At 43.9% G+C, this 27,999-nt stretch overlaps 1 protein-coding gene across 2 annotated transcripts; it reads left to right on the plus strand.

Annotated features, from left to right (window-relative positions):
• The first annotated feature begins 4 nt into the window (after positions 1-4).
• Positions 5-27,999, plus strand: LOC110520784 (nuclear receptor ROR-gamma). 2 transcript variants are annotated; one of them, XM_036967256.2, is made up of 12 exons: positions 5-784; positions 4,740-4,769; positions 9,054-9,083; positions 19,930-20,015; positions 20,135-20,276; positions 20,439-20,762; positions 20,867-21,102; positions 21,530-21,662; positions 21,829-21,936; positions 24,312-24,422; positions 24,670-24,779; positions 26,730-27,999. In XM_036967256.2, exons 1-12 carry the CDS (start codon positions 724-726, stop codon positions 26,886-26,888), a joined length of 1,530 nt encoding a protein of 509 aa, XP_036823151.2. In that variant the 5' UTR covers positions 5-723; the 3' UTR covers positions 26,889-27,999. The 2 variants fall into 2 exon arrangements, with proteins under 2 accessions (XP_036823151.2, XP_036823166.2); XM_036967271.2 differs by lacking the exons at positions 5-784; positions 4,740-4,769 and adding an exon at positions 5,478-5,976.

Here is a 27,999-nt window from a genome sequence, read left to right on the forward strand (position 1 = left end):
TGCCAGTCTATAGCATTGACTATTGTGTAGTGGGAGCACACCTAGGGATTACAGAAATCAAGCTACTGAAAAAAACCGTCAGACAAATATATAGGCCTAAACGTTTTGGGTTTTGCTTGCCTGCCCTCATATTTATTTAGGTAAAATGCGTTGTTTGGGCTATGTTTTAACCGGGCACTACAGAATAAAGACCGACCCGCTGCAACAAACAAACGGCCGTGAGTTATTACATAAATCCTGGTGACATAACCTCTGAGCAGAGCTCGGGCCGAGAGCCAGGGCGCAAAGAGCAAGCGGGTTGAAACCGGAGTAGCCTGAACTGCTTGTACAAGGAAGTTCGTTGCAAAAATGAAGTTGGCTGATATTATCCTCACGTGAAGACAATACGGAATATGGAGAGAGAGTGACAACAGAGAATGACAAAATGACAAAGACGTTGTCAGAGTAAATGAGCGTACTGGCTCTAACAGAGATGGTAGTGCATGTTTTAAAGCGCATGCGCCGTCCCTGCCTCTAGAATAGCAGGTAGTTCTATATATTTAGAATTAAAGATCCAAAGTTTTTTAAGTTATTTATGGTGCATTGCATACTAAGTGCATAGCAAAACGCGCGGTAGACAATAAAAAGGGGTGTGTAGACACGCTTGTCCCAGGAGTGTGAAGTGGCGTAGTGTGTGTCATAGCCAGGTGCAAGCACACGCAGTTTGTTTTGACGAGGGGAGTTATGGAATTTGAGGAGCACGATTCACCCGAACACATCACTACAGAAGAACCAATCAAAAGAGGTGAGATATATTATCTTGATTATTGATAGGCTAGGCCTAGTGTATTCATGTGTAGGCATGGTAGGCTAGGCCTAGTCTATTCAGTCATTTACATTTCACAATGTAAATTATTTGCAGATGCAACTATTAGTGTTTTAGCTATACATTGTGGATTGGGTAAAATGAAAAGGTCACAGGTTAGCATTATAAATTAATGCACATTTAAAGGTGAATGCATGTGAATGTGTGCACATTGCAATATACTCTGTGTGTGTGTGTGTGTGTGTGTGTGTGTGTGTGCACGTGGATGCACATGTATGCACACACACAGACACACGTGTTTGCCAGTCTATAGCATTGACTATTGTGTAGTGGGAGCACACCTAGGGATTACAGAAGTGCTGTATGAGTGTTGGTATTCAGTCCCTGTCCCCTTCTCCTTCTCCTCCCCCATCACCCTGTCCCCTTCTCCTTCTCCTCCCCCATCACCCTGTCCCCTTCTCCTTTTCCTCCCCCATCACCCTGTCCCATTCTCCCTCTCCTCCCCATCACCCTGTCCCCTTCTCCTTCTCCCTCTCCTCCCCCATCACCCTGTCCCCTTCTCTCTCTCCTCCCCCATCACCCTGTCCCCTTCTCCTTCTCCCTCTCCTCCCCCATCACCCTGTCCCCTTCTCTCTCTCCTCCCCCATCACCCTGTCCCCTTCTCCTTCTCCCTCTCCTCTCCTCCCCCATCACCCTGTCCCCTTCTCTCTCTCCTCCCCATCACCCTGTCCCCTTCTCCCTCTCCTCCCCATCACCCTGTCCCCTTCTCCCTCTCCTCCCCCATCACCCTTCTCCTTCTCCTCCCCATCACCCTGTCCCCTTCTCCCTCTCCTCCCCCATCACCCTGTCCCCTTCTCCTTCTCCTCCCCCATCACCCTGTCCCACTTCTCCCTCTCCTACCCCATCATCCTGTCCCCTTCTCCCTCTCCTCCCCCATCACCCTGTCCCCTTCTCCCTCTCCTCCCCCATCACCCTGTCCCCTTCTCCCTCTCCTCCCCCATCACCCTGTCCCCTCCTTTAAGAGAGCCTCATTCTAATGCTTATCTCTCCCCTTTCTCCTCCCGTTTCTCTTTATCTTTATCTCCTTCTCTATTTTTATCTCTTATCTATCCCCGTCACTCTCTCTCTCTTACACATTAGTTGTCTCATTCTCTCTCTCTTACCCCCTCACTCTGTCTTTGTCAGATCACCAAGGCTCCCTCCCTCCAAGTTCTTTCTCTGCCTTCCCCCTCACATCCTGCCTCATTCACTCTCCCTCCTCCCATCTTCCCTATCCCTCGCTCTTTTTCTTCTTACCCCATTCACTCTCCTCCCCTTCCTCCCTACCTCCTCCCCCTCCCTCCCCCTCTCTCATTAACTCACCTCTCTTCTGCTGTCCAGCTGATGGTGTAACTCTCCTTGAGGGTAAACATGGCAGTAATCCTCTATAAAACCAGGGATTAGCTCTTAGCTGTGTGGGCCTGTTTTGGGCCTGCTGCATTTCCCAGCAATACACAGTCTAAAATCAAACCATGGCTTTCAACTTAGATTCCTTCAGTCTCTATCACACGTACTCCATACGTCATTCATTAAATGACATCATCCAACAGGCCTAAACCACAGGTGTCAAAATTCATTCTATGGTGGGCCGAGTGTCTGTGGGTTTTAACTTCTCCCTTGTACTTGATTAAACAATGAAGGTCACTGATTAGTTAGAAGCTCCCCTCACCTGGTTGTCTACTCTAGGTCTTAATTGGACACAAATTGAAATTCAATCACAAGAACCAGCAGACACTGGGCTCTCCATGGAGTGAGATGGACACCTCAGCTAAATATAGGCTACAGACTCAGATTGATATTTTCATCTTTATTCCCTAAATTTAACCAGGTCTGGCTGAGAGGGTGCACTGATACAAATATCCTGCAATGATGCCGCAGTTGTCCTCTAGATACTTATCTGGCTTTAGGACACATTAAAACCCTTTCTCACGATGCCGTGACACTGCATATTACTCTCTCCGTTACTCATTGACAGGACATCATGATAGCTATACAGTTATGCACCAGAGAGCTACTCTCTTCTATACTGTGTACATACAAACACGCACACACAAACACGCACAGTCACACACATGTAAATGCACCAGCAGTCGCTCCCTTATTACATCACAGTGTGTGTGGAGTGTGTGTGTAACATGCAGCGGTTATCTCTGTGTGTGTTCTTCTGTCACTCTCCAGCCTGCAGCTGCTGTATCTCCATACAGAGCAGGATAGAGAGACGGGGAGAAGAGAAACCCTTGGAAACTGCTTTTGATTAAATAGCGCCGCCTAAATCTTAGCAAGACTTCCATTGTCAGATAAAGCATTGATTGGAACAGACAGAATGCTGCTGTTTGATTTGATTGAGAGAGCAAGGGAGATAGACAGATAAGGAGAGAAAGAGAGTGATAGAGAGAGATAAGATGGGGTGTGGGTTGGTATTGATGCTGACAGACCAGTCTTTTTGAAAAGTAGAGCACATTGAGGAGTTAGAAGAAGATAGCGGTTTCCATTGCCTTCATGTTGGTCTTGTGTAACATGGCCTCTTAGTCCCCACACTGTGGTTTGGGCTGATACTCAGTGGCATGGGTCAGGTGTCACTGCAGCTCTCACTGGAATCAGATCATTAACACTTAGGTGTGTGTGTGTGTGTGTGTGTGTGTGTGTCTATGCGTTTTCTGAGTCTAGGTGTGTATGTTTTCTGTGTGTGTGTGTCAACTGCTCTGCTCTCACCAGACCTCGGTGTTCTGCTTATGAAGCAAACGTGATTTGATGAGGAGGGGAAACAGAGGGAAGCACACAGCCACAGCAGACCTTCTCTACCCCAGACACAAAGACCCAGGCTACCTCTGCCTCTGTCTGCCTCCACCCAGTGATGCTTATCTCCCCTGCCCTCTCTCAACACACACGCACACACACTAAAAATACACACCTCAGCTTGGAAACAACCCACACACACACATACACACACCCAGTCTAATATGAACTTTCTCACAATTGTGGTAAGAAAGCTAGACTCCCACCTTCCTCCACTATAACTGTGTCTGTCTTTTACTCACCAAGGTGTGTGTGTATAAATATGTGTGTGTGTGTGTCTGTGTGTGTGTGTGTGTGTCTGCGTGTGCCTGAGAGAGAGTTCAAACTCCATCCACACTCTGCTTGTGTCAGCTCCTACTCTCCCAACTGTCTCTTTCTCAAGGCTCTTCCACACCAATTAATTTCATACAACAATTTCATATAACAGACACACCTGTGCGCAGAGGCCCAGCATCATCCTGGCATAGATTCAGTTCTCCTCTGTTGTGTCAGAGAGACATAGACTCAGTCCTCTGTTGTGTCAGAGAGACATAGACTCAGTCCTCTGTTGTGTCAGAGAGACATAGACTCAGTCCTCTGTTGTGTCAGAGAGACATAGACTCAGTCCTCTGTTGTGTCAGAGAGACATAGACTCAGTCCTCTGTTGTGTCAGAGAGACATAGACTCAGTCCTCCTCTGTTATTTTTACTTGAAATGTAACCTTTATTTAACTAGGCAAGTCAGTTAAGAACAAATTATTATTTACAATGGCGGCCTACACCGGCCAAGACCGGACGACGCTGGGCCAATTGTGCGCCGCCCTATGGAACTCCCAATCACGGCCGGTTGTGATACAGCCTGGAATCGAACCAGGGTGTCTGTAGTGACGCCTCAAGCACTGAGATGCAGTGCCTTAGACGGCTGCGCCTCTCGGGAGCCCTATTGTTATTGCCAGAGAAACATAGACTCAGTCCTCCTCTGTCAGAGAGACTGAGATGAGCCCAGTTGGGATAATGAGGGACATGGGGCTGAAGCTACAGTAGAGCATTGAACTAAGATGTGAGAGAGGAAGTGTTTCTTGTGTTCAAGCAGAATTTAACTTGTCTTTTCTTTACTACAGGAGATACTGTGTCCAAGAAGACTCATTTGAGTAAGTGTTTGTGTTTGTGTTTGTGTGTGTGTTTGGTTATGTGTCAATATGCCTGTCTGTTCATGCCCATGTGTTATGTGTGTGCTAGATATATGAGCATGCAGTGTGGTTATGCCAGGATCGCTAGTATTTGCACACGTTTGCACCTGTGCTGAAAAACACACACACACACACACACACACACACACATACACATACACATACACATACACACACACACACACACACACACACACACACACACACACACACACACACACACACACACACACACACACACACACACACACACACACACACACACACACACACACAGGTTTCTCTGTGGTGCCAACATCAACATTATAGCTCTGTTATGCACCTGTGGTACTTTGTGTAGACATTATTCTCCTGTTTGCTGGATTTAGGTTTGGAGATAAACTCTATATTGGTATTCTGGCATCTGGATGCAGATGGTATCAGATAGCATCTCCTTCACATGTGGTGGTGTTTCTGGGCTGTTTCTGCTCCTGACTACAACACACCTGTTAGTTTTGAGTGTAGGGAGAACATTGAAAAATGTCTGGTTGGTTTTCATGATACTAGTTTTCACTTTGAATAATAATCAGACCGATGATGGGATGTGTATCATCAGAAAGCTCTCTCTTTATTGGCTGTTTCAGATGTCAGTCCATACTCAATTGACTAGTTAGGCTGTCACTCTGTGCTGTGGGTACAGTCCTATCCTCTAGACATGTACAGTATATGTCCTTTCTTGCCAATAAAACTTTTTTTGTGTTTCAATGTATATTTGAGGGAGATAGACTGGTGGGTTCAGAGAGTGGTTAAGGCTTTGAGGGTGACTAGGTGAGGGGGTTACGCACAACAAAGAATGGGAAAAAAGTACCGTATGAAAAGAGAGAGAGCGAAAGGGGAAAGGCCCTCTGTCTTTCACACGCACTGTGTGACTGACAGAGCGCTTGAGCAGTGACTAGCGGTGACTCTGAGGCCTAATCATGCTGTAGGCGCACTAAGATAGTCACTCGGCAAGAGAAAGGACAGACAGAGAGAGAAGAGAGCAGAGAGAGAGAGAGATCAAGACAGTGACAGTGACAATTTGACAGTGATTGTGAATTGAGGGTGAGGGTGACAACAAGAAAGAGAGAGAGAAATAGAGTTTGTGAAAGTGGGACAAGAAGACTGAGAAGTGGAGTGAAGACGATGCGAGGTAGGAGTGATGGCCTTGATTTAATGTGTGTTACTCGGTACAGTACCGTTTCTCTGTGTGTGTGAGAGAGAGAGAGTGTATACTGTACTGTAGCCTACATTTGAAGTATGTTTGTTTGGCTTTTTTCCGTCCCCCATTCTCCTTCCGTATTCCTCCAACTCTTCAAGTACAGCAACGTATCCGCTCATAGTCATATTCATTTCTAAACTCAAAACATGATCATGTAAATACATTTTCCAGAATGATTATAGTGCACTGTGTTTCAGCCTGTTGGCATGTCCAACATCCTCACCAGACCCTGGTCCTGTTTCTTTCCAAAACCTCCAACAACTTGACTCTGTAGCTGCTCTTCAAGTTTACATTTGACATTTGAGTCATTTAGCAGACGCTCTTATCCAGAGCCACTTACAGGAGCAATCAGGGTTGAGTGTCTTGCTCAAGGGACAGATTTTTCACCTAGTCGGCTTGGGGATTTGAACAAGCGGTTAAGAACCCAACTCATAACCGCTAGGCTACCTGCCCCCCCAACTCATAACCGCTAGGCTACCTGCCCCTCCAACTCATAACCGCTAGGCTACCTGCCCCCCCAACTCATAACCGCTAGGCTACCTGCCCCCCCAACTCATAACCGCTAGGCTACCTGCCCCCCCAACTCATAACCGCTAGGCTACCTGCCCCCCCAACTCATAACCGCTAGGCTACCTGCCCCGCCAACTCATAACCGCTAGGCTACCTGCCCCCCCAACTCATAACCGCTAGGCTACCTGCCCCCCCAACTCATAACCGCTAGGCTACCTGCCCCCCCAACTCATAACCGCTAGGCTACCTGCCCCCCCAACTCATAACCGCTAGGCTACCTGCCCCCCCAACTCATAACCGCTAGGCTACCTGCCCCCCCAACTCATAACCGCTAGGCTACCTGCCCCCCCAACTCATAACCGCTAGGCTACCTGCCCTCCCAACTCATAACCGCTAGGCTACCTGCCCCCCCAACTCATAACCGCTAGGCTACCTGCCCTCCCAACTCATAACCGCTAGGCTACCTGCCCCCCCAACTCATAACCGCTAGGCTACCTGCCCCCCCAACTCATAACCGCTAGGCTACCTGCCCGCCCAACTCATAACCGCTAGGCTACCTGCCCCCCCAACTCATAACCGCTAGGCTACCTGCCCCCCCAACTCATAACCGCTAGGCTACCTGCCCCCCCAACTCATAACCGCTAGGCTACCTGCCCCCCCAACTCATAACCGCTAGGCTACCTGCCCCCCCAACTCATAACCGCTAGGCTACCTGCCCCCCCAACTCATAACCGCTAGGCTACCTGCCCCCCCAACTCATAACCGCTAGGCTACCTGCCCCCCCAAGTGTCTGCTTATTTTTGTTCTAGTTCTTCTAGAAGCATAATGGAGTCCGAATAGAACCGTTTCGTCTGATTCTACAGGGCTGTAGCAGTGATATAATGTAACCATTTACTTTGATAATAATGTATATATTTCAAAACATCTTGCACAGCATTATCACTTATTGTAAAAATACACAAGTGATGTAGTTATAAAAATGTCAATGTGGAAGTTGGGCCTAATCAGTCTTCAAAATAGTTGGTAGTTTTTGTCTAAATATGTAAATGGTTAACTATGACTACTTGTTTAGGTTGTTTTGAAACCAAATGAGGGATCTTTGAAGCGTCTAATTGGTTAGTAAGTCGGCGCTAGGACATTTATGTGTCATTACTGTGGTCATGGATACTGTCCTGATATGACTAAGTATTTTACCTGCTTATGTTTCAAAGACTTAAATTACAGCCACACATTACCATGTTCTCTCACTACCACTCACACAGTCTGTGATGTGACACATGAGAACTACCACTCACACAGTCTGTGATGTGACACACGAGAACTACCACTCACACAGTCTGTGATGTGACACACGAGAACTACCACTCACACAGTCTGTGATGTGACACACGAGAACTACCACTCACACAGTCTGTGATGTGACACACGAGAACTACCACTCACACAGTCTGTGATGTGACACACGAGAACTACCACTCACACAGTCTGTGATGTGACACACGAGAACTACCACTCACACAGTCTGTGATGTGACACACGAGAACTACCACTCACACAGTCTGTGATGTGACACATGAGAACTACCACTCACACAGTCTGTGATGTGACACACGAGAACTACCACTCACACAGTCTGGGATGTGACACACGAGAACTACCACTCACACAGTCTGTGATGTGACACACGAGAACTACCACTCACACAGTCTGTGATGTGACACACGAGAACTACCACTCACACAGTCTGTGATGTGACACACGAGAACTACCACTCACACAGTCTGTGATGTGACACACGAGAACTACCACTCACACAGTCTGTGATGTGACACACGAGAACTACCACTCACACAGTCTGGGATGTGACACACGAGAACTACCACTCACACAGTCTGTGATGTGACACACGAGAGAGGAACAGGGACTGTGTAGGAAGACAGGGAGAGAGGGATAGTGAGTTTGACATGAGACCGTACTGTGTTGTGAGATGGTCCTCTTAGAGCATCCTCTACACCAGTTTCTATTTACACATCCATATGGCGCTATAGGGACTGTGTAGGCACACAGTTCTCCTCTGTTATTTTTACTTGAAATGTAACCTTTATTTAACTAGGCAAGTCAGTTAAGAACAAATTATTATTTACAATGGCGGCCTACACCGGCCAAGACCGGACGACGCAGGGCCAATTGTGCGCCGCCCTATGGAACTCCCAATCACGGCCGGTTGTGATACAGCCTGGAATCGAACCAGGGTGTCTGTAGTGACGCCTCAAGCACTGAGATGCAGTGCCTTAGACGGCTGCGCCTCTCGGGAGCCCTATTGTTATTGTCAGAGAAACATAGACTCAGTCCTCCTCTGTCAGAGAGACTGAGATGAGCCCAGTTGGGATGATGAGGGACATGGGGCTGAAGCTACAGTAGAGCATTGAACTAAAATGTGAGAGAGGAAGTGTTTCTTGTGTTCAAGCAGAATTTAACTTGTCTTTTCTTTACTACAGGAGATACTGTGTCCAAGAAGACTCATTTGAGTAAGTGTTTGTGTTTGTGTTTGTGTTTGTGTGTGTGTTTGTGTTTGTGTTTGTGTGTGTGTTTGGTTATGTGTCAATATGCCTGTCTGTTCATGCCCATGTGTTATGTGTGTGCTAGATATATGAGCATGCAGTGTGGTTATGCCAGGATCGCTAGTATTTGCACACGTTTGCACCTGTGCTGAAAAACACACACACACACACACACACACACACACACACACACACACACACACACACACACACACACACACACACACACACACACACACACACCGTAGCACAGCTGCCCCTCTGTGGTTGGCGCCATAGTGTGTGTGTGTGGTAGTGTGATATACACTGAGTGTACAAAACATTACCAGGTGAAAGCTACCAACCCTTATGTCACTTGTCAAATCCACTTCTATCAGTGTAGATTGATGGGAGGAGACATTTTAAAGAAGGATTTTTAAGCCCTGAGACATGGATTGTGTATGTGTGTCATTCAGAGGGCGAATGGGCAAGTTAAAATATTGAATTGCCTTTGAACGGAGTATGGTAGTAGGTGCCTGGCGCACCGGTTTGTGTCAAGAACTGCATCACAGTTTCCCGTGTGTATCAAGAATGATCCACCACCCAAAGGACATCCAGACAACTTGGCACAACTTTGGGTAGCATTGGAGTCAATATGGGCCAGCATCCCTGTGGAATGCACTGTGGAATACCTTGTAGAGTCCATGCCCCGACGAATTGAGGCTGTTCTGAGGGCAAAGGGGGTGCAACTCAATATTAGGAAGGTGTTCTGAATGTTTGTACACTCAGTATATATCTCCTGTGTGTTTGTCACTGAATATAACATGATGCAGATGTCATTTCTAATATTACACACACTGGGTTCTAATTTTAATGTCAAGGAAGGAGAGGTTTCACCTTTGTAGACTGTTGACTTTGACCTTTGACAACTGTAGACTGTTTTACAATGATGACATTACTTAAATACAACAGTGAACATTTCTGCATTTCGAATCTTTAATTTTTCTCTGAGAGTGGCCCACCACCATAGCCATATAGGCTTGGTTCAGGCGGCGTTCTCCATTCACAAACAGAGTCTGCTGATGCTTCTGGGGGATTCCTGTTCAGATTGATGTTCTCTTACTTCAAAAGACTTTCCTTACGCTTTTGGGCGTTCAGACAGCTGCACACACATACACACTTCCAAAGAACCTCACTTTACTTCAAAGAGTTGATACCAAAATCTGAAGTAACACATTCACCCCCAAACATGACAAATGAAAGAGAGCAGTCACACAGTCACACGGTCACACACCCATCAACATTACTTGGTTTACCTCACAACTCATTATTGTTCCCCTTGGACTCTGGGGTTCAAAACAGCCTTTCTGAAATGATTATGTTGAAATACGGAAGCTGCCTTTGTTATTGATTGTGAAGATTTCAGTTATTTTACTTATTAGACAGCATGGTATTACTCAGAAATGACACTTTCCAAAATAACTATTCAGATGCTCCACTCAAAACAAATTCAGTGTGATGGTTATCATTTAATTTAAGATATAGTCTTCAAGCTTGTCATGTAGAGAATTATCATGCCAATACTGTAAAAAAACAGTGTTATTTATCTAGGATTATCTTGCATAAAAATGTTGTTTTACACGATCTCTCAAAGCGCTTTCAATTGTATAGCTTCCACAACCACTTTCAATATAGCACCCATCTGGGTGATGCACAACTTCCATTTTGAGACATACTGTCCCCCTCATCAGCTTCACCGCTCAATAACCTACCAATAACAAATACCTTACATTAAATGGGTCTCAAACAGAACAATAAACCTTGAAGAATACATGAAATTAAATGTGTGTTAAATTCCAGAGATTCCTCTACTAATTAAGTTATATTAGTATTATAAATATGTTAAAGCACAATGTTTTAATTGTAAAGTGTTAAGAGCTTTATATTAAGGCTAAAGTCTGATGGATCATCCATTCGTATTTGACATTTACAGTATATATATTTATTAGTCTCAGATGTTGACTTGAAAGTATTTATTATGATATTTGCTTCTACATTTTGTAATATTATATAATATTTCATATTAAGGTTTGTCAAATGTGGAATCGATTCATTTATAGCAAATTGTTCAATATCTACCAAGAAGTAAGTAACGTTAAGGATCAATAATCACTCAAAATATATTTACATTTATAGCTATTTTATTCTTTGATCATATTTAATAAACATTTCTTATTCCCTTTGTAACATTTTATAGTCAAATTTGTCCAAATACTGCTTGTCAAAAAATAAGAAATCTATTCATATTTATATGAATAAAAATCTTATCAAGTAATCGTTATCTAGACCAACATTTTTTGACAGAAAAACCTGATGCAACATGAGTTATTTTTGGTTGAAACATGTCAGTGTGCCATCGATTAGATTTGAGATTTTATTTCAAAGTATTCACACAATGTTCCAATGTTATCTCAAGTAAATCTCTTACTCTCTAAGGATAAGCGTATGTTCTCTTTGTCATGCATCTGTATGTTGGAGGGTGTAATTTAGCGGGGTGTTTCCGGTGGAGGAAAGTTGAGGTTTTTCGTCCGTTTACAGAGCAAAATGCAGAATGCTGACAGGGGACTTTATACAAAGACAAGGGAAAGGTGCTGAATGGCAATCGCTGCTCAGAGATATTCAACCCCTTGTGAAGGCCAATGGACATTTTATATAAAAGGCCCTTTTTTGTTAGGCTGCATAGCCTCTGATAGTGGCTTTCTACTGCCTTTCTGCATTAGCTCAATGAACGTAGTCGTGGAAACCATCACAACCTCACTGTATTTGATTTGACTCTCTTTATGTATAATACAGGGCCTTCAGAAAGTATTCACACCACATGTTGTTGTGTTACAGCCTAAATTCAAAATGGATTCAAGTAAGATGTTTTGTCACTGTCCTATATACAATACCCAATAAAGTCCAAGTGTAATTGTGTTTTTTGACATTTTTACAAATGAATTCAAATGAAAAACTGAAGTGTCTTAAGTCAAGTATACAACCCCTTTGTTATGGTAAGCCTAAATAAGTTAATGAGTAAATATTTGCTTAACAAGTCACATAATAAGTTGCATGGACTCATTCTGTGTGCAATAATAGTGTTTAACATGGTTTTTGAATAACTACCTCCCCTCTGTACCCCACACATACAATTATCTGTAAGGTCCCTCAGTCGAGCAGTGAATTTCAAATACAGATTCCACAAAGACCAGGAAGGTTTTCCAAGTATTGACTCATGGGTGTGAATACTTACAGTTGAAGTCGGAAGTTTACATACACTTAGGTTGCAGTCATTAAAAATAGTTTTTCAACCGCTCCACAAATGTCTTGTTAACAAACTATAGTTTTGGCAAGTCCGTGAGGACATCTACTTTGTGCATGACACAAGTAATTTTTCCAATAATTGTTTACAGACAGATTATTTAACTTATAATTCACTGTATCATAATTCCAGTTGGTCAGAAGTTTACATACACTAAATTGACTGTGCCTTTTAAACAGCTTGGAAAATTCCAGAAAATGATGTCATGGCTTTAGAAGCTTCTGATTGGCTAATTGACATAATTTGAGTCAATTGGAGGTGTACCTGTGGATGTGTTTCAAGGCCTCCCTTCAAATTCAGTGCCTCTCTTGACATAATGGGAAAATCCAAAGAAATCAGCCAAGACCTCAGAAAATTATTGTAGACCTCCACAAGTCTGGTTTATCCTTAGGAGCAATTTACAAATGCGTGAAGGTACCACGTTCATCTGTATAAACAATAGTACACAAGTATAAACACCATGGGACCACGCAGCCGTCATGCCGCTCAGGAAGGAGACGCGTTCTGTCTCCTAGAGATTAATGAACTTTGGTGCAAAAATTGCAAATCAATCCCAGAATTGATTTGCACTTGTGATGATGCTGAAGGAATCAGGTACAAAAGTATCTATATCCACAGTAAAAACGAGTCCTATATCGACATAACCTGAAAGGCCGCTCAGCAAGGAAGAAGCCACTGCTGCAAAACTGACATAAAAAAGCCAGACTACGGTTTACAACTGCACATGGGGACAAAGATGGTACTTTTTGGAGAAATTACCTCTGGTCTGATGAAACAAAAATAGAACTGTTTGGCTATAATGACCATCATTATGTTTGGAGGAAAAAGGGGGAGGCTTGCAAGCCGAAAAACACCATCGCAACCGGGAAACACGTGGGTGTCAGCAGCATGTTGTCGGGGTGCTTTGCTGCAGGAGGGACTGGTGCACTTCACAAAATATATGGCATCATGAGCAAGGGAAATGATGTGGATATATTGAAGCAACATCTCAAGACATCAAGTTAAAGCTTGGTCACAAATGGGTCTTCCAAATGGACAATGACCCCAAGAATACTTCCAAAGTTGTGGCAAAATGGCTTTAAGGACAACAAAGTCAAGGTATTGGAGTGGCCATCACAAAGCCCTGACCTCAATCCTATAGAACATTTGTGGGCAGAACTGAAAAAGTGTGTGCGAGCAAGGAGGCCTACAAACCTGACTCAGTTACACTAGCTCTGTCAGGAGGAATGGGCCAGAATTCACCCAACTTATTGTGGAAAGTTTGTGGAAGGCTACCTGAAACATTTGACCCAAGTTAAACAATTTAAAGGCAATGCTACCAAATACTAATTGAGTGTATGTAAACTTCTGACCCACAGGGAATGTGATGAAAGAAATAGAAGCTGAAAGAAATAATTCTCTACTATTATTCTGATATTTCACATTCTTAAATACAGTCGTGATCCTAACTGACCTAAGACAGGGAATTTTTACTAGGATTAAATGTCATGAAGTTTGAAAAACTGAGTTTAAATGTATTTGTCTAAGGTGAATGTAAACTTCCAACTTCAACTGTATGTAAATTAGATATTTCTCTATTGCATTTCCCTCAAAATTGCAAGAATTTCTGAAAACATGTTGTCAACATGGGGTATTGTGTGTCGATGTGTGAAAATAAATTATATTTAATCCATTTTGAATTTAGGTTGTAACACAACCAAATGTGGAATAAGTCAAGGGTTATGAATGAACCTTTATTTAACGAGGCAAGTCGGTTAAGAACAAATTCTTATTTACAATGATGGCCTACCAAACGACAAAAGGCCTCCTACGGGGATGGGGGCTGGGATTGAAAATAATAAATAAATAAAATATAAATATAGGACAAAACACACGTTACGACAAGAGAGACAACACAACACTAAATGAAGAGAGACCCAAGGCAGCAACACATGACAACAACATGGTAGCAACATAACATGGTAGCAGCACAAAACATGGTACAAACATTATTGGGCACAGACAACAGCACAAAGGGCAAGAAGGTAGAGACAACAATACATCACACATAGAGTACAGTGATGTGTCCTTTAAGGAGTATTGGTGGCAAATCTGATGGCCGAATGGTAAAGAACATCTAGCCGTTCGAGAGCACCTTTACCTGCCGATCTATAAATTATTTATCTGTGGACTAGTGTTGCATAACATTTATCTCTCTCACTCTCTCTACAGTATTTCTTGCTCTCCCTCGCTATCCCCACTCTGCCTCTCTCCTTACGAGTCACTTCTCTCTCGCTCACTGTTACTCTCATCTTCTATTATCTCTCTCTCGCCCGCTTTTCTTTCTTAATTCAGATCAGTAATTCCCTCTCTTTTCTGTATCTGGCCTATAGCTGGTTCGGATAAAGAGATCAGGGATGGGATGAGGGGGGACTGAGAACAGTAAGTAACTGTCGAGACCATATCATAATTTACTACACTGAGGGGAGATTGAAAAGTCAAGTAAAGGTTGAGAACAGTAACATGGCATCCCTAGACGAGCTGCTGTTTGTTAGTGTGTAGGATGTCCCAGGCCCATAGTGCCGTAGCAGACACTACCATGGTGACTAGTCAGAGGAGACAGAAGTGTAAGAGGTCATGTTATATTAGCTAGCTGCCATCGCTCCTCATCCGCTCCAGCAATACCACCACTGGTGCTATCAACAGATGTGAAGGAGGCTGGGTAAATGACGGCTCTGATGAAGTTGGAGCCAGGTTAGCTGTTAGCCAGGTTAGCAGTTAGCCAGGTTAGCTGTTAGCCAGGTGAGCTGTTAGCCAGGTTAGCTGTTGATCTTAACTAGATGGGTAGGGCTGCCTGGGGTAGAGATGCCTGTAACAGTTAAAGATAGGGCTGCTGTGCACATCACAGAAGATCACTGACTGGTCTAGGTGATGGAGATCTATAGATATATTTGAGAGAGAGATTTATCTAGAGGCCTGTGATCTGTAGGTGGAGAGATATGAGAATAAAGTACACATAGAGGAAATCGACCAATATCAGCAATGTGGCTTCAGAATAAGATGAAGAAAGATAATAGAGAGATAGAGGATGAGTTTGAGAGATAGGGACCGAGATGGAAACACAGTTTGCTGTGGCAGTTGCAAATTATTCCTAAGTGTTTTCAATCATCAATGATCTAATGTGGAGATGAGTCCACATCCCACACCATATGTTGTCTATGGTATTGCTGATCCTCATACAGCCCTGCAGTACATACTGGTCCTCAATCCCAAATGAATGGAAAAGATAGAAACATATATGTGTGTATGTGCGTCAACAGTGAAAGGTTGTGGGTCAGGTTGGTTTCCTGTTGTTTGAGGTTGAGAATCAGAACTGAGAGAGAAAAAAACAGAGACCACTGACACTCTCTCTCTCTCTTTAGCTCTCTCTCTCTTTAGCTCTCTCTCTTTAGCTCTCTCTCTCTCTTGCTCTCTCTCTCTTTAGCTCTCTCTCTCTCTTGCTCTCTCTCTCTCTTGCTCTCTCTCTCTTTAGCTCTCTCTCTCTTTAGCTCTCTCTCTCTTTAGCTCTCTCTCTCTTTAGCTCTCTCTCTCTCTCTCTTGCTCTCTCTCTCTTTAGCTCTCTCTCTCTCTTGCTCTCTCTCTTTAGCTCTCTCTCTATCTCTTGCTCTCTCTCTCTTGCTCTCTCTCTCTTTAGCTCTCTCTCTCTATACAGTTTTGCAGGCAGTCACTCTACTTGTTTTATCTACCCAACCATCCATTCTGTCTATCCACTTTCCCATTAACATTCTCACACAATTAGCCAGTCTTCATGAAGTGTTGTTCAGTTGTTTTACTGCATATAGACAATACCATGCATGCAGTCTTTAGGGTTATAGTTTGTTACTCTTTTCAGATGTGCAGGATAGTGTGTTTTCTATCAGATGTGCAGTATAGTGTGTTTTCTATCAGATGTGCAGTATAGTGTGTATTATATCAGATGTGCAGTATAGTGTGTTTTTTATCAGATGTGCAGTATAGGGTATATTCTATCAGATGTGCAGTTTAGTGTGTATTCTATCAGATGTGCAGTTTAGTGTGTATTATATCAGATGTGCAGTATAGTGTGTATTCTATCAGATGTGCAGTATAGTGTGTATTATATCAGATGTGCAGTATAGTGTGTTTTCTATCAGATGTGCAGTTTAGTGTGTATTATATCAGATGTGCAGTTTAGTGTGTATTATATCAGATGTGCAGTTTAGTGTGTATTATATCAGATGTGCAGTTTAGTGTGTATTATATCAGATGTGCAGTTTAGTGTGTATCATATCAGATATGCAGTTTAGTGTGTATTATATCAGATGTGCAGTTTAGTGTGTATTATATCAGATGTGCAGTTTAGTGTGTATTCTATCAGATGTGCAGTATAGTGTGTATTATATCAGATGTGCAGTTTAGTGTGTATTATATCAGATGTGCAGTTTAGTGTGTATTATATCAGATGTTCAGTTTAGTGTGTATTCTATCAGATGTGCAGTTTAGTGTGTATTATATCAGATGTGCAGTTTAGTGTGTATTCTATCAGATGTGCAGTTTAGTGTGTATTCTATCAGATGTGCAGTTTAGTGTGTATTCTATCAGATGTGCAGTATAGTGTGTATTCTATCAGATGTGCAGTATAGTGTGTATTCTATCAGATGTGCAGTATAGTGTGTATTCTATCAGATGTGCAGTATAGTGTGTATTATATCAGATGTGCAGTATAGTGTGTATTATATCAGATGTGCAGTATAGTGTGTATTATATCAGATGTGCAGTTTAGTGTGTATTATATCAGATGTGCAGTTTAGTGTGTATTCTATCAGATGTGCAGTATAGTGTGTATTATATCAGATGTGCAGTATAGGGTGTATTATATCAGATGTGCAGTATAGTGTGTATTATATCAGATGTGCAGTTTAGTGTGTATTATATCAGATGTGCAGTATAGTGTGTATTATATCAGATGTGCAGTTTAGTGTGTATTATATCAGATGTGCAGTTTAGTGTGTATTATATCAGATGTGCAGTTTAGTGTGTATCATATCAGATATGCAGTTTAGTGTGTATTATATCAGATGTGCAGTTTAGTGTGTATTATATCAGATGTGCAGGGGGTTTCTCAGTTTCACCGCTCACTGACCTCTTACGGCCTCTGGGAGATTCCTGTGGCACCTGAAAAGAGTGCACAAAAACACACACTTGACACACTGACACACACACACACACACACACACATTTCACACAATTAATTGCTGTACTGTAAACACAAGGGATTGTCTCACCACTTGACAAACTAACTTACACACACCAACAAAAAGAAAGACACACTTCCCGAACTCTAAAATCACGACAGAATAGCGTATTTATTTTCATATGTTCTGAATGTAATAATGTATGATTTGTTGAATGATGAGGAGGGGGGAGGAAGAGGGTGGGGGGGATGGACATTCCTGGCAGTGTCAACCAAGATGAAAGACTCTATTACTGGCAGCACTATCCTTTATGAGACAGATAGAGAGAGAGGGATGGAGAGAGCGAGAGGTGAGATGAAAGAAGGATAGTCAGAGCAAAAGAGAAGCCAGTTAACCACTTGAAAAGACTGAGGTTGACACCTTCACCTCCTCCTCCTCTCTCCATTCGCAAATATTCCCCCTCTACTGTTGTCTCTTCTGTCTGTCGCTGTGTATTTGATGTCATTCGGTTCATTTTTAACAATGTAAGAAATGCTAATGAGAGGAAAACAGAGTGTTCATTCTTTCACTCTGATTGCAAAGTTTGATGACAACCAAGCAAATAGTCTCTTTTTAAACCCCGTATTATTGTTGCAAAGCTGCGTGTGTGTGTTTGTGTGTGTTTGTGTGTGTTCATGTGAAGTGTTGTTGATTTGTTAGGGGAATGGTCAAACCTCAGTGGGATAGATATACTGACATACCTGCTGAACACACACAACGCAGGTGTCACGTAATCAGGCGTCACGTACACAGACCAAAAACCCCTTTTCCACTCCATATTTGTGTGGTCAACCAACTTTCTCAGTCTGATTTTGTGTTAATGTTACCTCTCTGCAGTCTAGGTTTCTCTTTCCCCTTCCTGCCCTCAATTCTCTTTACCATCATCTATATTTCACTTTCTCTTCTCTCCCTAAGTCTCCCTAAGTCTCCCTAAGTCTCCCCTAAGTCTCCCTAAGTCTCCCCTAAGTCTCTCCTAAGTCTCCCCTAAGTCTCCCTAAGTCTCCCTAAGTCCCCCTAAGTCTCCCTAAGTCCCCCTAAGTCTCCCCTAAGTCTCCCCTAAGTCTCCCGAAGTCTCCCTAAGTCTCCCTAAGTCTCCCTAAGTCTCCCTAAGTCCCCCTAAGTCCCCCTAAGTCCCCCTAAGTCTCCCCTAAGTCTCCCCTAAGTCTCCCGAAGTCTCCCGAAGTCTCCCTAAGTCTCCCTAAGTCTCCCTACGTCTCCCTAAGTCTCTCTAAGTCTCCCTAAGTCTCCCCTAAGTCTCCCCTAAGTCTCCCTAAGTCTCCCCTAAGTCTCCCTAAGTCTCCCTAAGTCTCCCATAAGTCCCCCCAAGTCCCCCCAAGTCCCCCCAAGTCTCCCTAAGTCCCCCTAAGTCCCCCTAAGTCTCCCTAAGTCTCCCTAAGTCCCCCTAAGTCTCCCTAAGTCCCCCTAAGTCCCCCTAAGTCCCCCTAAGTCTCCCTAAGTCCCCCTAAGTCTTCCTAAGTCTCCCCTAAGTCCCCCAGAGTCTCCCTAAGTCCCCCCAAGTCTCCCTAAGTCCCCCTAAGTCCCCCCAAGTCTCCCCAAGTCTCCCCAAGTCTCCCTAAGTCTCCCTAAGTCCCCCTAAGTCTCCCTAAGTCCCCCTAAGTCCCCCTAAGTCTTCCTACGTCTCCCCTAAGTCCCCCTAAGTCCCCCCAAGTCTCCCTAAGTCCCCCTAAGTCTCCCCAAGTCTCCCCAAGTCTCCCTAAGTCCCCCTAAGTCTCCCTAAGTCTCCCCAAGTCTCCCTAAGTCTCCCTAAGTCTCCCTAAGTCCCCCTAAGTCTCCCTAAGTCCCCCTAAGTCTCCCTAAGTCTCCCTAAGTCTCCCTAAGTCCCCCTAAGTCTCCCTAAGTCCCCCTAAGTCTCCCTAAGTCTCCCTAAGTCTCCCTAAGTCCCCCTAAGTCTCCCTAAGTCCCCCTAAGTCCCCCTAAGTCTCCCTAAGTCTCCCTAAGTCTCCTTGATAGACAGTTCTGAATGGGCTCACACTGTAGTTCTGAAAGATCTGGGTTTGGACATTGGCTACATTGGCTCTTCTGGCCAACGTAGTCCACAGGTGTTTGTGTTACTGTGAACTGTAATGTGTGTGTGTTAACTGTATTATGTTACTGTGAACTGTAATGTGTGTGTGTTAACTGTAATGTGTGTGTGTTAACTGTAATGTGTGTGTTAACTGTATTATGTTACTGTTAACTGTAATGTGTGTGAACTGTAATGTGTGTGTTATTGTGTGTGTAGCTCAGATTGAGGTGATTCCCTGTAAGATCTGTGGTGATAAATCATCAGGAGTTCACTATGGAGTCATCACCTGCGAGGGCTGCAAGGTGAGACTGCAGCACTACCTGATTTCTCTCTGACCAAGCAGACATAACTAACCGTGTGGTCAGATGACTTATTTCCAGGGATTTCATTGGTTATGTCAATGGTCCTCTCTCCCCCTCAGGGTTTTTTCCGGCGTAGCCAGCTGCCGTCCGTGTCCTACTCCTGTTCCAGACAGAGTAACTGTCCTATAGACAGAGCCAGCCGCAACCGCTGCCAGAGCTGCCGACTGCAGAAGTGTGTGACCCAGGGCATGAGCCGGGATGGTGAGACACGCACACACATACAAAAAAGATGTCTCCTGGTAAAATAAAGGTTGAATAAATACACACTTTTCATGTCAATTTACTTATTTTTTATTTATTTATTTAACCTTATATGAGGGTAATTCAACTCAACTCCACCACAAACTGTTTTTGTTTCCCCAGCGGTGAAGTTTGGTCGGATGTCGAAACGTCAGCGGGAGTCTCTGCATGCCGAGGTGGAGAGACACCGTCAGCTGCAGCAGCAGCATCTCCAGGCAGAGGCCCAGCCCGCCCTGCCCTACCCCAGCAAGGCATACCGTTTCCGGACACCCCACCTGCTCCAGGCCCCGGCTCCGGCCTACTCCTTCCCTGGAGAGCCAGAGCTGCCACCCTGCCCGACCGATGTGCTCCCCTACCTGGTGTGCTCCCCAGGCGAGTCCCAGGCTCCAAGTCTGGCCTACCAGGGCTCCTGTGTGTCTCCTGGTAGTGGGCACTCAGACGAAAGAGGTAAGGCAGTGGATACATACTGTACACACACTCGAAACACATAATCAGCCCAGCACTGTTTAATATCTATTACCCCTTCCTCCTTTTCACTCCGTCTTCTTCAGGGTTCGACTCCCGTCAGCCGTCTCCTGACCAGACGATAGGGATGGGAATTAGATCGTATGACCCAGAAGACCCTTACTGCCCTTACTCCCCCTCCCCCTCCCTGCTACACATAGAGGAGCTGTGTGACAGTGTCGTGCAGTCCCATAGGGACACCAGTCAGTTCAGACTAGAGGAACTACAGGCTCTGAGATGGAAGTTGTTCAGTAGAGAGGAGATCCATGCCTACCAGAGCAAGGTACTGTACCAACACATCACTGGTCTCTTATAAATCATCAGTCAGTTTCATTAATAAGTTAAAAGAAGTCTGACCTCTGAAATCAAGTTTTTCATTTTATTATTTATTTGACCTTTATTTAACTAGTCAGTTAAGAACAAATTCTTATTTTCAATGACGGCCTAGGAACAGTGGGTAACTGCCTTGTTCAGTGGCAGAACTACAGATGTTTGCCTAGTCAGCTCGTGGACTTGATCTTGCAACCTTTCAGTTACTAGTACAATGCTCTAACCACTAGGCTACCTGCCGCACCACTCTTCTCCTTCTCACCTCTTTTTGGTATTCCCTCTCCCCTCACATTTCTCTTTTTCTCCCTCCCTCCCTCCCTCCCTCCCTCCCTCCCTCCCTCCCTCCCTCCCTCCCTCCCTCCCTCCCTCCCTCCCTCCAGTCAGTAGATGAGATGTGGCAGCACTGTGCCATGAAGCTGACTGAAGCAGTACAGTACGTGGTGGAGTTTGCCAAAAGCATCCCAGGGTTCCGTGGGCTTGGACAGAACGACCAGATCACCCTGCTCAAGACTGGTGAGCCGAATCCACCTGTCAATCACTACTTACTACACTGTCCTCTCTCAAGAAAAGTCTTCCTGTAAGAAGTGCACATTGCCATTATTAAACATTCCTGACCCTCTCTCTCTCTCTCTCTCTCTCTCTCTCTCTCTCTCCCTCTCTCTCTCTCTCTCTCTCTCAGGATCGATGGAGGTGGTTCTGGTTAGAATGAGCAGGTGTTTTAACACAGAGAACAGCACCGTCTTCTTCGATGGGAAGTTTGGCAGCACTGAACTTTTCAAGTCTCTGGGTTAGTCCATTGGTTCCTAGTCTTAGCTGTTGAATGGATGCTACAGTGAACTTTTCAAGTCTCTGGGTTAGTCCATTGGTTCCTAGTCTTAGCTGTTGAATGGATGCTACAGTGAACTTTTCGAGTCTCTGGGTTAAATCAAATCAAATCACATTTATTTATATAGCCCTTCGTACATCAGCTGATATCTCAAAGTGCTGTACAGAAACCCAGCCTAAAACCCCAAACAGCAAGCAATGCAGGTGTAGAAGCACGGTGGCTAGGAAAAACTCCCTAGAAAGGCCAAAACCTAGGAAGAAACCTAGAGAGGAACCAGGCTATGTGGGGTGGCCAGTCCTCTTCTGGCTGTGCCGGGTGGAGATTATAACAGAACATGACCAAGATGTTCAAATGTTCATAGATGACCAGCATGGTCAAATAATAATAAGGCAGAACAGTTGAAACTGGAGCAGCAGCACAGTCAGGTGGACTGGGGACAGCAAGGAGTCATCATGTCAGGTATTCCTGGGGCATGGTCCTAGGGCTCAGGTCCTCCGAGAGAGAGAAAGAAAGAGAGAATTAGAGAGAGCATATGTGGGATGGCCAGTCCTCTTCTGGCTGTGCCGGGTGGAGATTATAACAAAACATGGTCAAGATGTTCAAATGTTCATAAATGACCAGCATGGTCGAATAATAATAAGGCAGAACAGTTGAAACTGGAGCAGCAGCACAGTCAGGTGGTATGGGGACAGCAAGGAGTCATCATGTCAGGTATTCCTGGGGCATGGTCCTAGGGCTCAGGTCCTCCGAGAGAGAGAAAGAGAGAAGGAGAGAATTAGAGAACGCACACCTAGATTCACACAGGACACCGAATAGGACAGGAGAAGTACTCCAGATATAACAAACTGACCCTAGCCCCCGACACATAAACTAATACTGCAGCATAAATACTGGAGGCTGAGACAGGAGGGGTCAGGAGACACTGTGGCCCCATCCGAGGACACCCCCGGACAGGGCCAAACAGGAAGGATATAACCCCACCCACTTTGCCAAAGCACAGCCCCCACACCACTAGAGGGATATCTTCAACCACCAACTTACCATCCTGAGACAAGGCTGAGTATAGCCCACAAAGACCTCCGCCACGGCACAACCCAAGGGGGGGGGGGGGCAACCCAGACAGGATGACCACATCAGTCCATTGGTTCCTAGTCTTAGCTGTTGAATGGATGCTACAGTAAACTTTTCAAGTCTCTGGGTTAGTCCATTGGTTCCTAGTCTTAGCTGTTGGATGGATGCTACAGTGAACTTTTCAAGTCTCTGGGTTAGTCCATTGGTTCCTAGTCTTAGCTGTTGAATGGATGCTACAGTGAACTTTTCAAGTCTCTGGGTTAGTCCATTGGTTCCTAGTCTTAGCTGTTGAATGGATGCTACAGTGAACTTTTCAAGTCTCTGGGTTAGTCCATTGGTTCCTAGTCTTAGCTGTTGAATGGATGCTACAGTGAACTTTTCAAGTCTCTGGGTTAGTCCATTGGTTCCTAGTCTTAGCTGTTGAATGGATGCTACAGTGAACTTTTCAAGTCTCTGGGTTAGTCCATTGGTTCCTAGTCTTAGCTGTTGAATGGATGCTACAGTGAACTTTTCAAGTCTCTGGGTTAGTCCATTGGTTCCTAGTCTTAGCTGTTGAATGGATGCTACAGTGAACTTTTCAAGTCTCTGGGTTAGTCCATTGGTTCCTAGTCTTAGCTGTTGAATGGATGCTACAGTGAACTTTTCAAGTCTCTGGGTTAGTCCATAATTATTGGGACAGTGAAGTTTTTTTTATTCTTATGGCTCTATACTCCAAAAGTTTGGATTTAGAAATCAAACAATGACTGAGTTTAAAGTGCAGACTGTCCTCTTTAATTTGAGGGTACATACCACCCTCATTTTAGAGGACCAAAATGATTGGGACGAATTCACTTATATATGTATTGAAATAGTAAAAAGTTAAGTATTTGGTCCCATATTCATAGCACACAATGATTACATCAAGCTTGTGACTCAAAACATTTATTGGATGCATTTGCTGTTTGTTTTGGTTGTGTTTCAGATTATTTTGTGCCCAATAGAAATGAATGGTAAATGATGCTTTGTGTCATTTTGGAGTCACTTTTATTGTAAAGAATAGAATATGTTTGCTAACACTTCTACGTTAATGTGGAGGCTGTATGATATTTGTGTGTCTGACCTTCTGAACTTTAACTTCAAATACAAACTTTTGGAGTATAGAGCCAAAATATATTCTTTTAAATCCTTCACTGTCCCAATAATTACGGAGGACACGATCTCATATTAACTTTGCCAATTGGTTCCTAGTCTTAGTGATGCTAACTCTGCTAACTGTGTTGTTCCAGGCTGTGGTGATCTGATGGTGGCGGTGTTTGACTTCGCTCACAGAATGTGTGCCCTGAGACTGACTGAGCAGCAGATGGCTCTCTTCAGCTCACTGGTGCTCATTAACCCAGGTAAGACACACAAATGTACACACATTCTGTAAAAGTCATAGATCCATAAAGTCATAGTCATAGATCCATGGAGTCATAGATCCATGGAGTCATAGATCTGTAAAGTCATAGATCCATAAAGTCATAGATCCATGGAGTCATAGATCTGTAAAATCATAGAACATAATAAGCTGATTAATGGTGTAAAATTATCTATTTTATCTCTTTTAATCTTTTTTTGTGTGTATTTTTGTGTGTGTGTGTGTAGATCGCCCCTGTCTTGAGGATAGAGGCAGAGTACATAGAATGAGAAGAGACTTGGAGGTATGCCTCAGCCACATGCTACGCAGAGACAACCAGGAGAGCCTTCAGCACAAGGTAACATACACAGGCACTTGCACATACATGCACACACACAAGCACTTGCACATAAACACGTGCACACACACTCATTAATTTAAGTTTGACGTAGTAGTGAGTGGAGAGCGTTACCAGTGGTGTAAAGTACTTAAGTAAAAATACTTTAAAGTACAACTTCAGTAGTTTTTTGGGGGGTATCTGTACTTTACTTTACTATTTCTATTTTTGTCAACTTTTACTTTTACTTCACTACATTCCTAAAGAAAATAATGTACTTTTTACTCCATTCATTTTCCCTGATACCCAAAAGTACTCGTTACATTTTGACAGGAAAATGTTCCAATTCACACACTTATGAAGAGAACATCCCTGGTCATCCATACTGCCACTGATCTGGCGGGCTCCCTAAACACAAATGCTGCTTTTGTAAATGATGTCTGAGTGTTGGAGTGTGCCCCTGGTTATCTGTAAATTATGTCTGAGTGTTGGAGTGTGCCCCTGGCTAGCTGTAAATGATGTCTGAGTGTTGGAGTGTGCCCCTGGCTAGCTGTAAATGATGTCTGAGTGTTGGAGTGTGCCCCTGGCTAGCTGTAAATCATGTCTGAGTGTTGGAGTGTGCCCCTGGTTATCTGTAAATTATGTCTGAGTGTTGGAGTGTGCCCCTGGCTAGCTGTAAATGATGTCTGAGTGTTGGAGTGTGCCCCTGGCTAGCTGTAAATCATGTCTGAGTGTTGTAGTGTGCCCCTGGTTATCTGTAAATTATGTTTGAGTGTTGGAGTGTGCCCCTGGCTAGCTGTAAATTATGTCTGAGTGTTGGAGTGTGCCCCTGGCTAGCTGTAAATGATGTCTGAGTGTTGGAGTGTGCCCCTGGCTAGCTGTAAATTATGTCTGAGTGTTGGAGTGTGCCCCTGGTTATCTGTAAATTATGTCTGAGTGTTGGAGTGTGCCCCTGGCTAGCTGTAAATGATGTCTGAGTGTTGGAGTGTGCCCCTGGCTAGCTGTAAATCATGTCTGAGTGTTGGAGTGTGCCCCTGGCTAGCTGTAAATCATGTCTGAGTGTTGGAGTGTGCCCCTGGTTATCTGTAAATTATGTCTGAGTGTTGGAGTGTGCCCCTGGCTAGCTGTAAATGATGTCTGAGTGTTGGAGTGTGCCCCTGGCTAGCTGTAAATCATGTCTGAGTGTTGTAGTGTGCCCCTGGTTATCTGTAAATTATGTTTGAGTGTTGGAGTGTGCCCCTGGCTAGCTGTAAATTATGTCTGAGTGTTGGAGTGTGCCCCTGGCTAGCTGTAAATCATGTCTGAGTGTTGGAGTGTGCCCCTGGCTAGCTGTAAATCATGTCTGAGTGTTGTAGTGTGCCCCTGGTTATCTGTAAATTATGTTTGAGTGTTGGAGTGTGCCCCTGGCTAGCTGTAAATGATGTCTGAGTGTTGGAGTGTGCCCCTGGCTAGCTGTAAATCATGTCTGAGTGTTGGAGTGTGCCCCTGGCTAGCTGTAAATTATGTTTGAGTGTTGGAGTGTGCCCCTGGCTAGCTGTAAATGATGTCTGAGTGTTGGAGTGTGCCCCTGGCTAGCTGTAAATCATGTCTGAGTGTTGGAGTGTGCCCCTGGCTAGCTGTAAATGATGTCTGAGTGTTGGAGTGTGCCCCTGGCTAGCTGTAAATGATGTTTTTATGTTGCCATCTGATTTGCTTAATATAAAGACATTGAAATGGTTTCTTCTTTTACTTTTGATACTTAAGAACATTTGAGCAGTTCCATTTACTTTTGATACTTGGGTATATTTTTAATCAAATACTTTTGGACTTTTACTCAAGTAGTATTTTACTGGGTGACTTTCACTTTTACGTGAGTCATTTTCTGTTAAGGTATCTTTACTTTTACTGAAGTATGACATTTGAGTACTTTTTCCATCACTGGACAGTGTGTAGAACTGTCATTGACTAGCTGTGTGTGTGTGTTGTCCCCAGCTCTACCAGAAGGTGTCAGTGTTGCGGTCTCTGTGCAGTCTTCATGTGGAGAAGCTGCACTGGTTCAGCCAGCGCTACCCGCTCACCGTCCACTCTGTCTTCCCTCCTCTATACAAGGAGCTGTTCACCTCTGACCTGCCTTCTGTGGACTCCCTCTGAACTCCCTCTGAACTGCACCGTACATGTTGACAGATAATTAGACAAAGAAACATGCATACAGAAGTAGACAGACACACAAACACACACAAACACACACAGACACACAAACACTCAGAGACACAGACACTTAGAGACACACAAACACACACAGACACACAAACACTCAGAGACACAGACACTCAGAGACACAAACACTTACACAGAGACACAGACACACACAGACACTTAGAGACACACAGAGACTTAGAGACACACAGACACTCAGAGACACATACACAGAGACACAGACACACAAACTTAGAGACACAGACACATGAGAATGCATTGATAACATGAGAGGAAATGACTTTGAATGCTTCACTTGTTGAATAAATATATTTTTGTCATTTCAGAGAGCAATGATTTGATTTGAAGGTAATTTCAGTAGCCTATTAGTGATTGGACATTGAAGCGATTTTCATGCAAAAAAATGTTTTATAGATTGTTGTTTTGTTTTTCCTTTTTGAGAGTGTTATTTCGTCCTTGAGATGATGTTATTTTGACTCAGGGCGGCTGTTGTGACTGTATCCAGACCAGTTGCTAGCTGGTATAAATGACCATATTTAGATGATCACTATGAAATCTAATGGGTGTTTTCTGAGTTGTTTTTAAATGTGTGACTTTACAGAGTTGGCTAACCCATCGGACTGAGTACCTGAGCTATAGCCCATGGGCCCCATGCTTCAGGAGCCAAACACACAGTCAAGTATATAGCTAGTCTTCTCAAAGAACTGTGTGTGGATCGAATTTGACCAACAATCCTATCTGTCTCTATCGAGCTTTAAAAGAGGCTGTGTGTTACATTAAAACAGAGTCAGAAATCATAGACAGGCAGAAATGTAAATATGAATAATCTAGAACATAAAGTTGGATGCTGGGTAATATGGGTAATATGTTATAGGACTACAGTATGTAGGTAGGCATTTGAATGACTAACTTTGGGCATGACTGTTATTGTAAACGTGTCAGATTTGTTGCTTTAACATGCTCTCTGTTAGTTTGTCTCCTAAGTGTTACCATGGTGATTCCCATTGAAAAGGCTTCCAATAAACTGCTGATATGATTTTAAAAA

Source organism: Oncorhynchus mykiss, chromosome 3 (genome assembly GCF_057628025.1).
Source record: "Oncorhynchus mykiss isolate SJ-2025 chromosome 3, ASM5762802v1, whole genome shotgun sequence".
NCBI classification, from domain to species: Eukaryota; Metazoa; Chordata; class Actinopteri; order Salmoniformes; family Salmonidae; genus Oncorhynchus; species Oncorhynchus mykiss.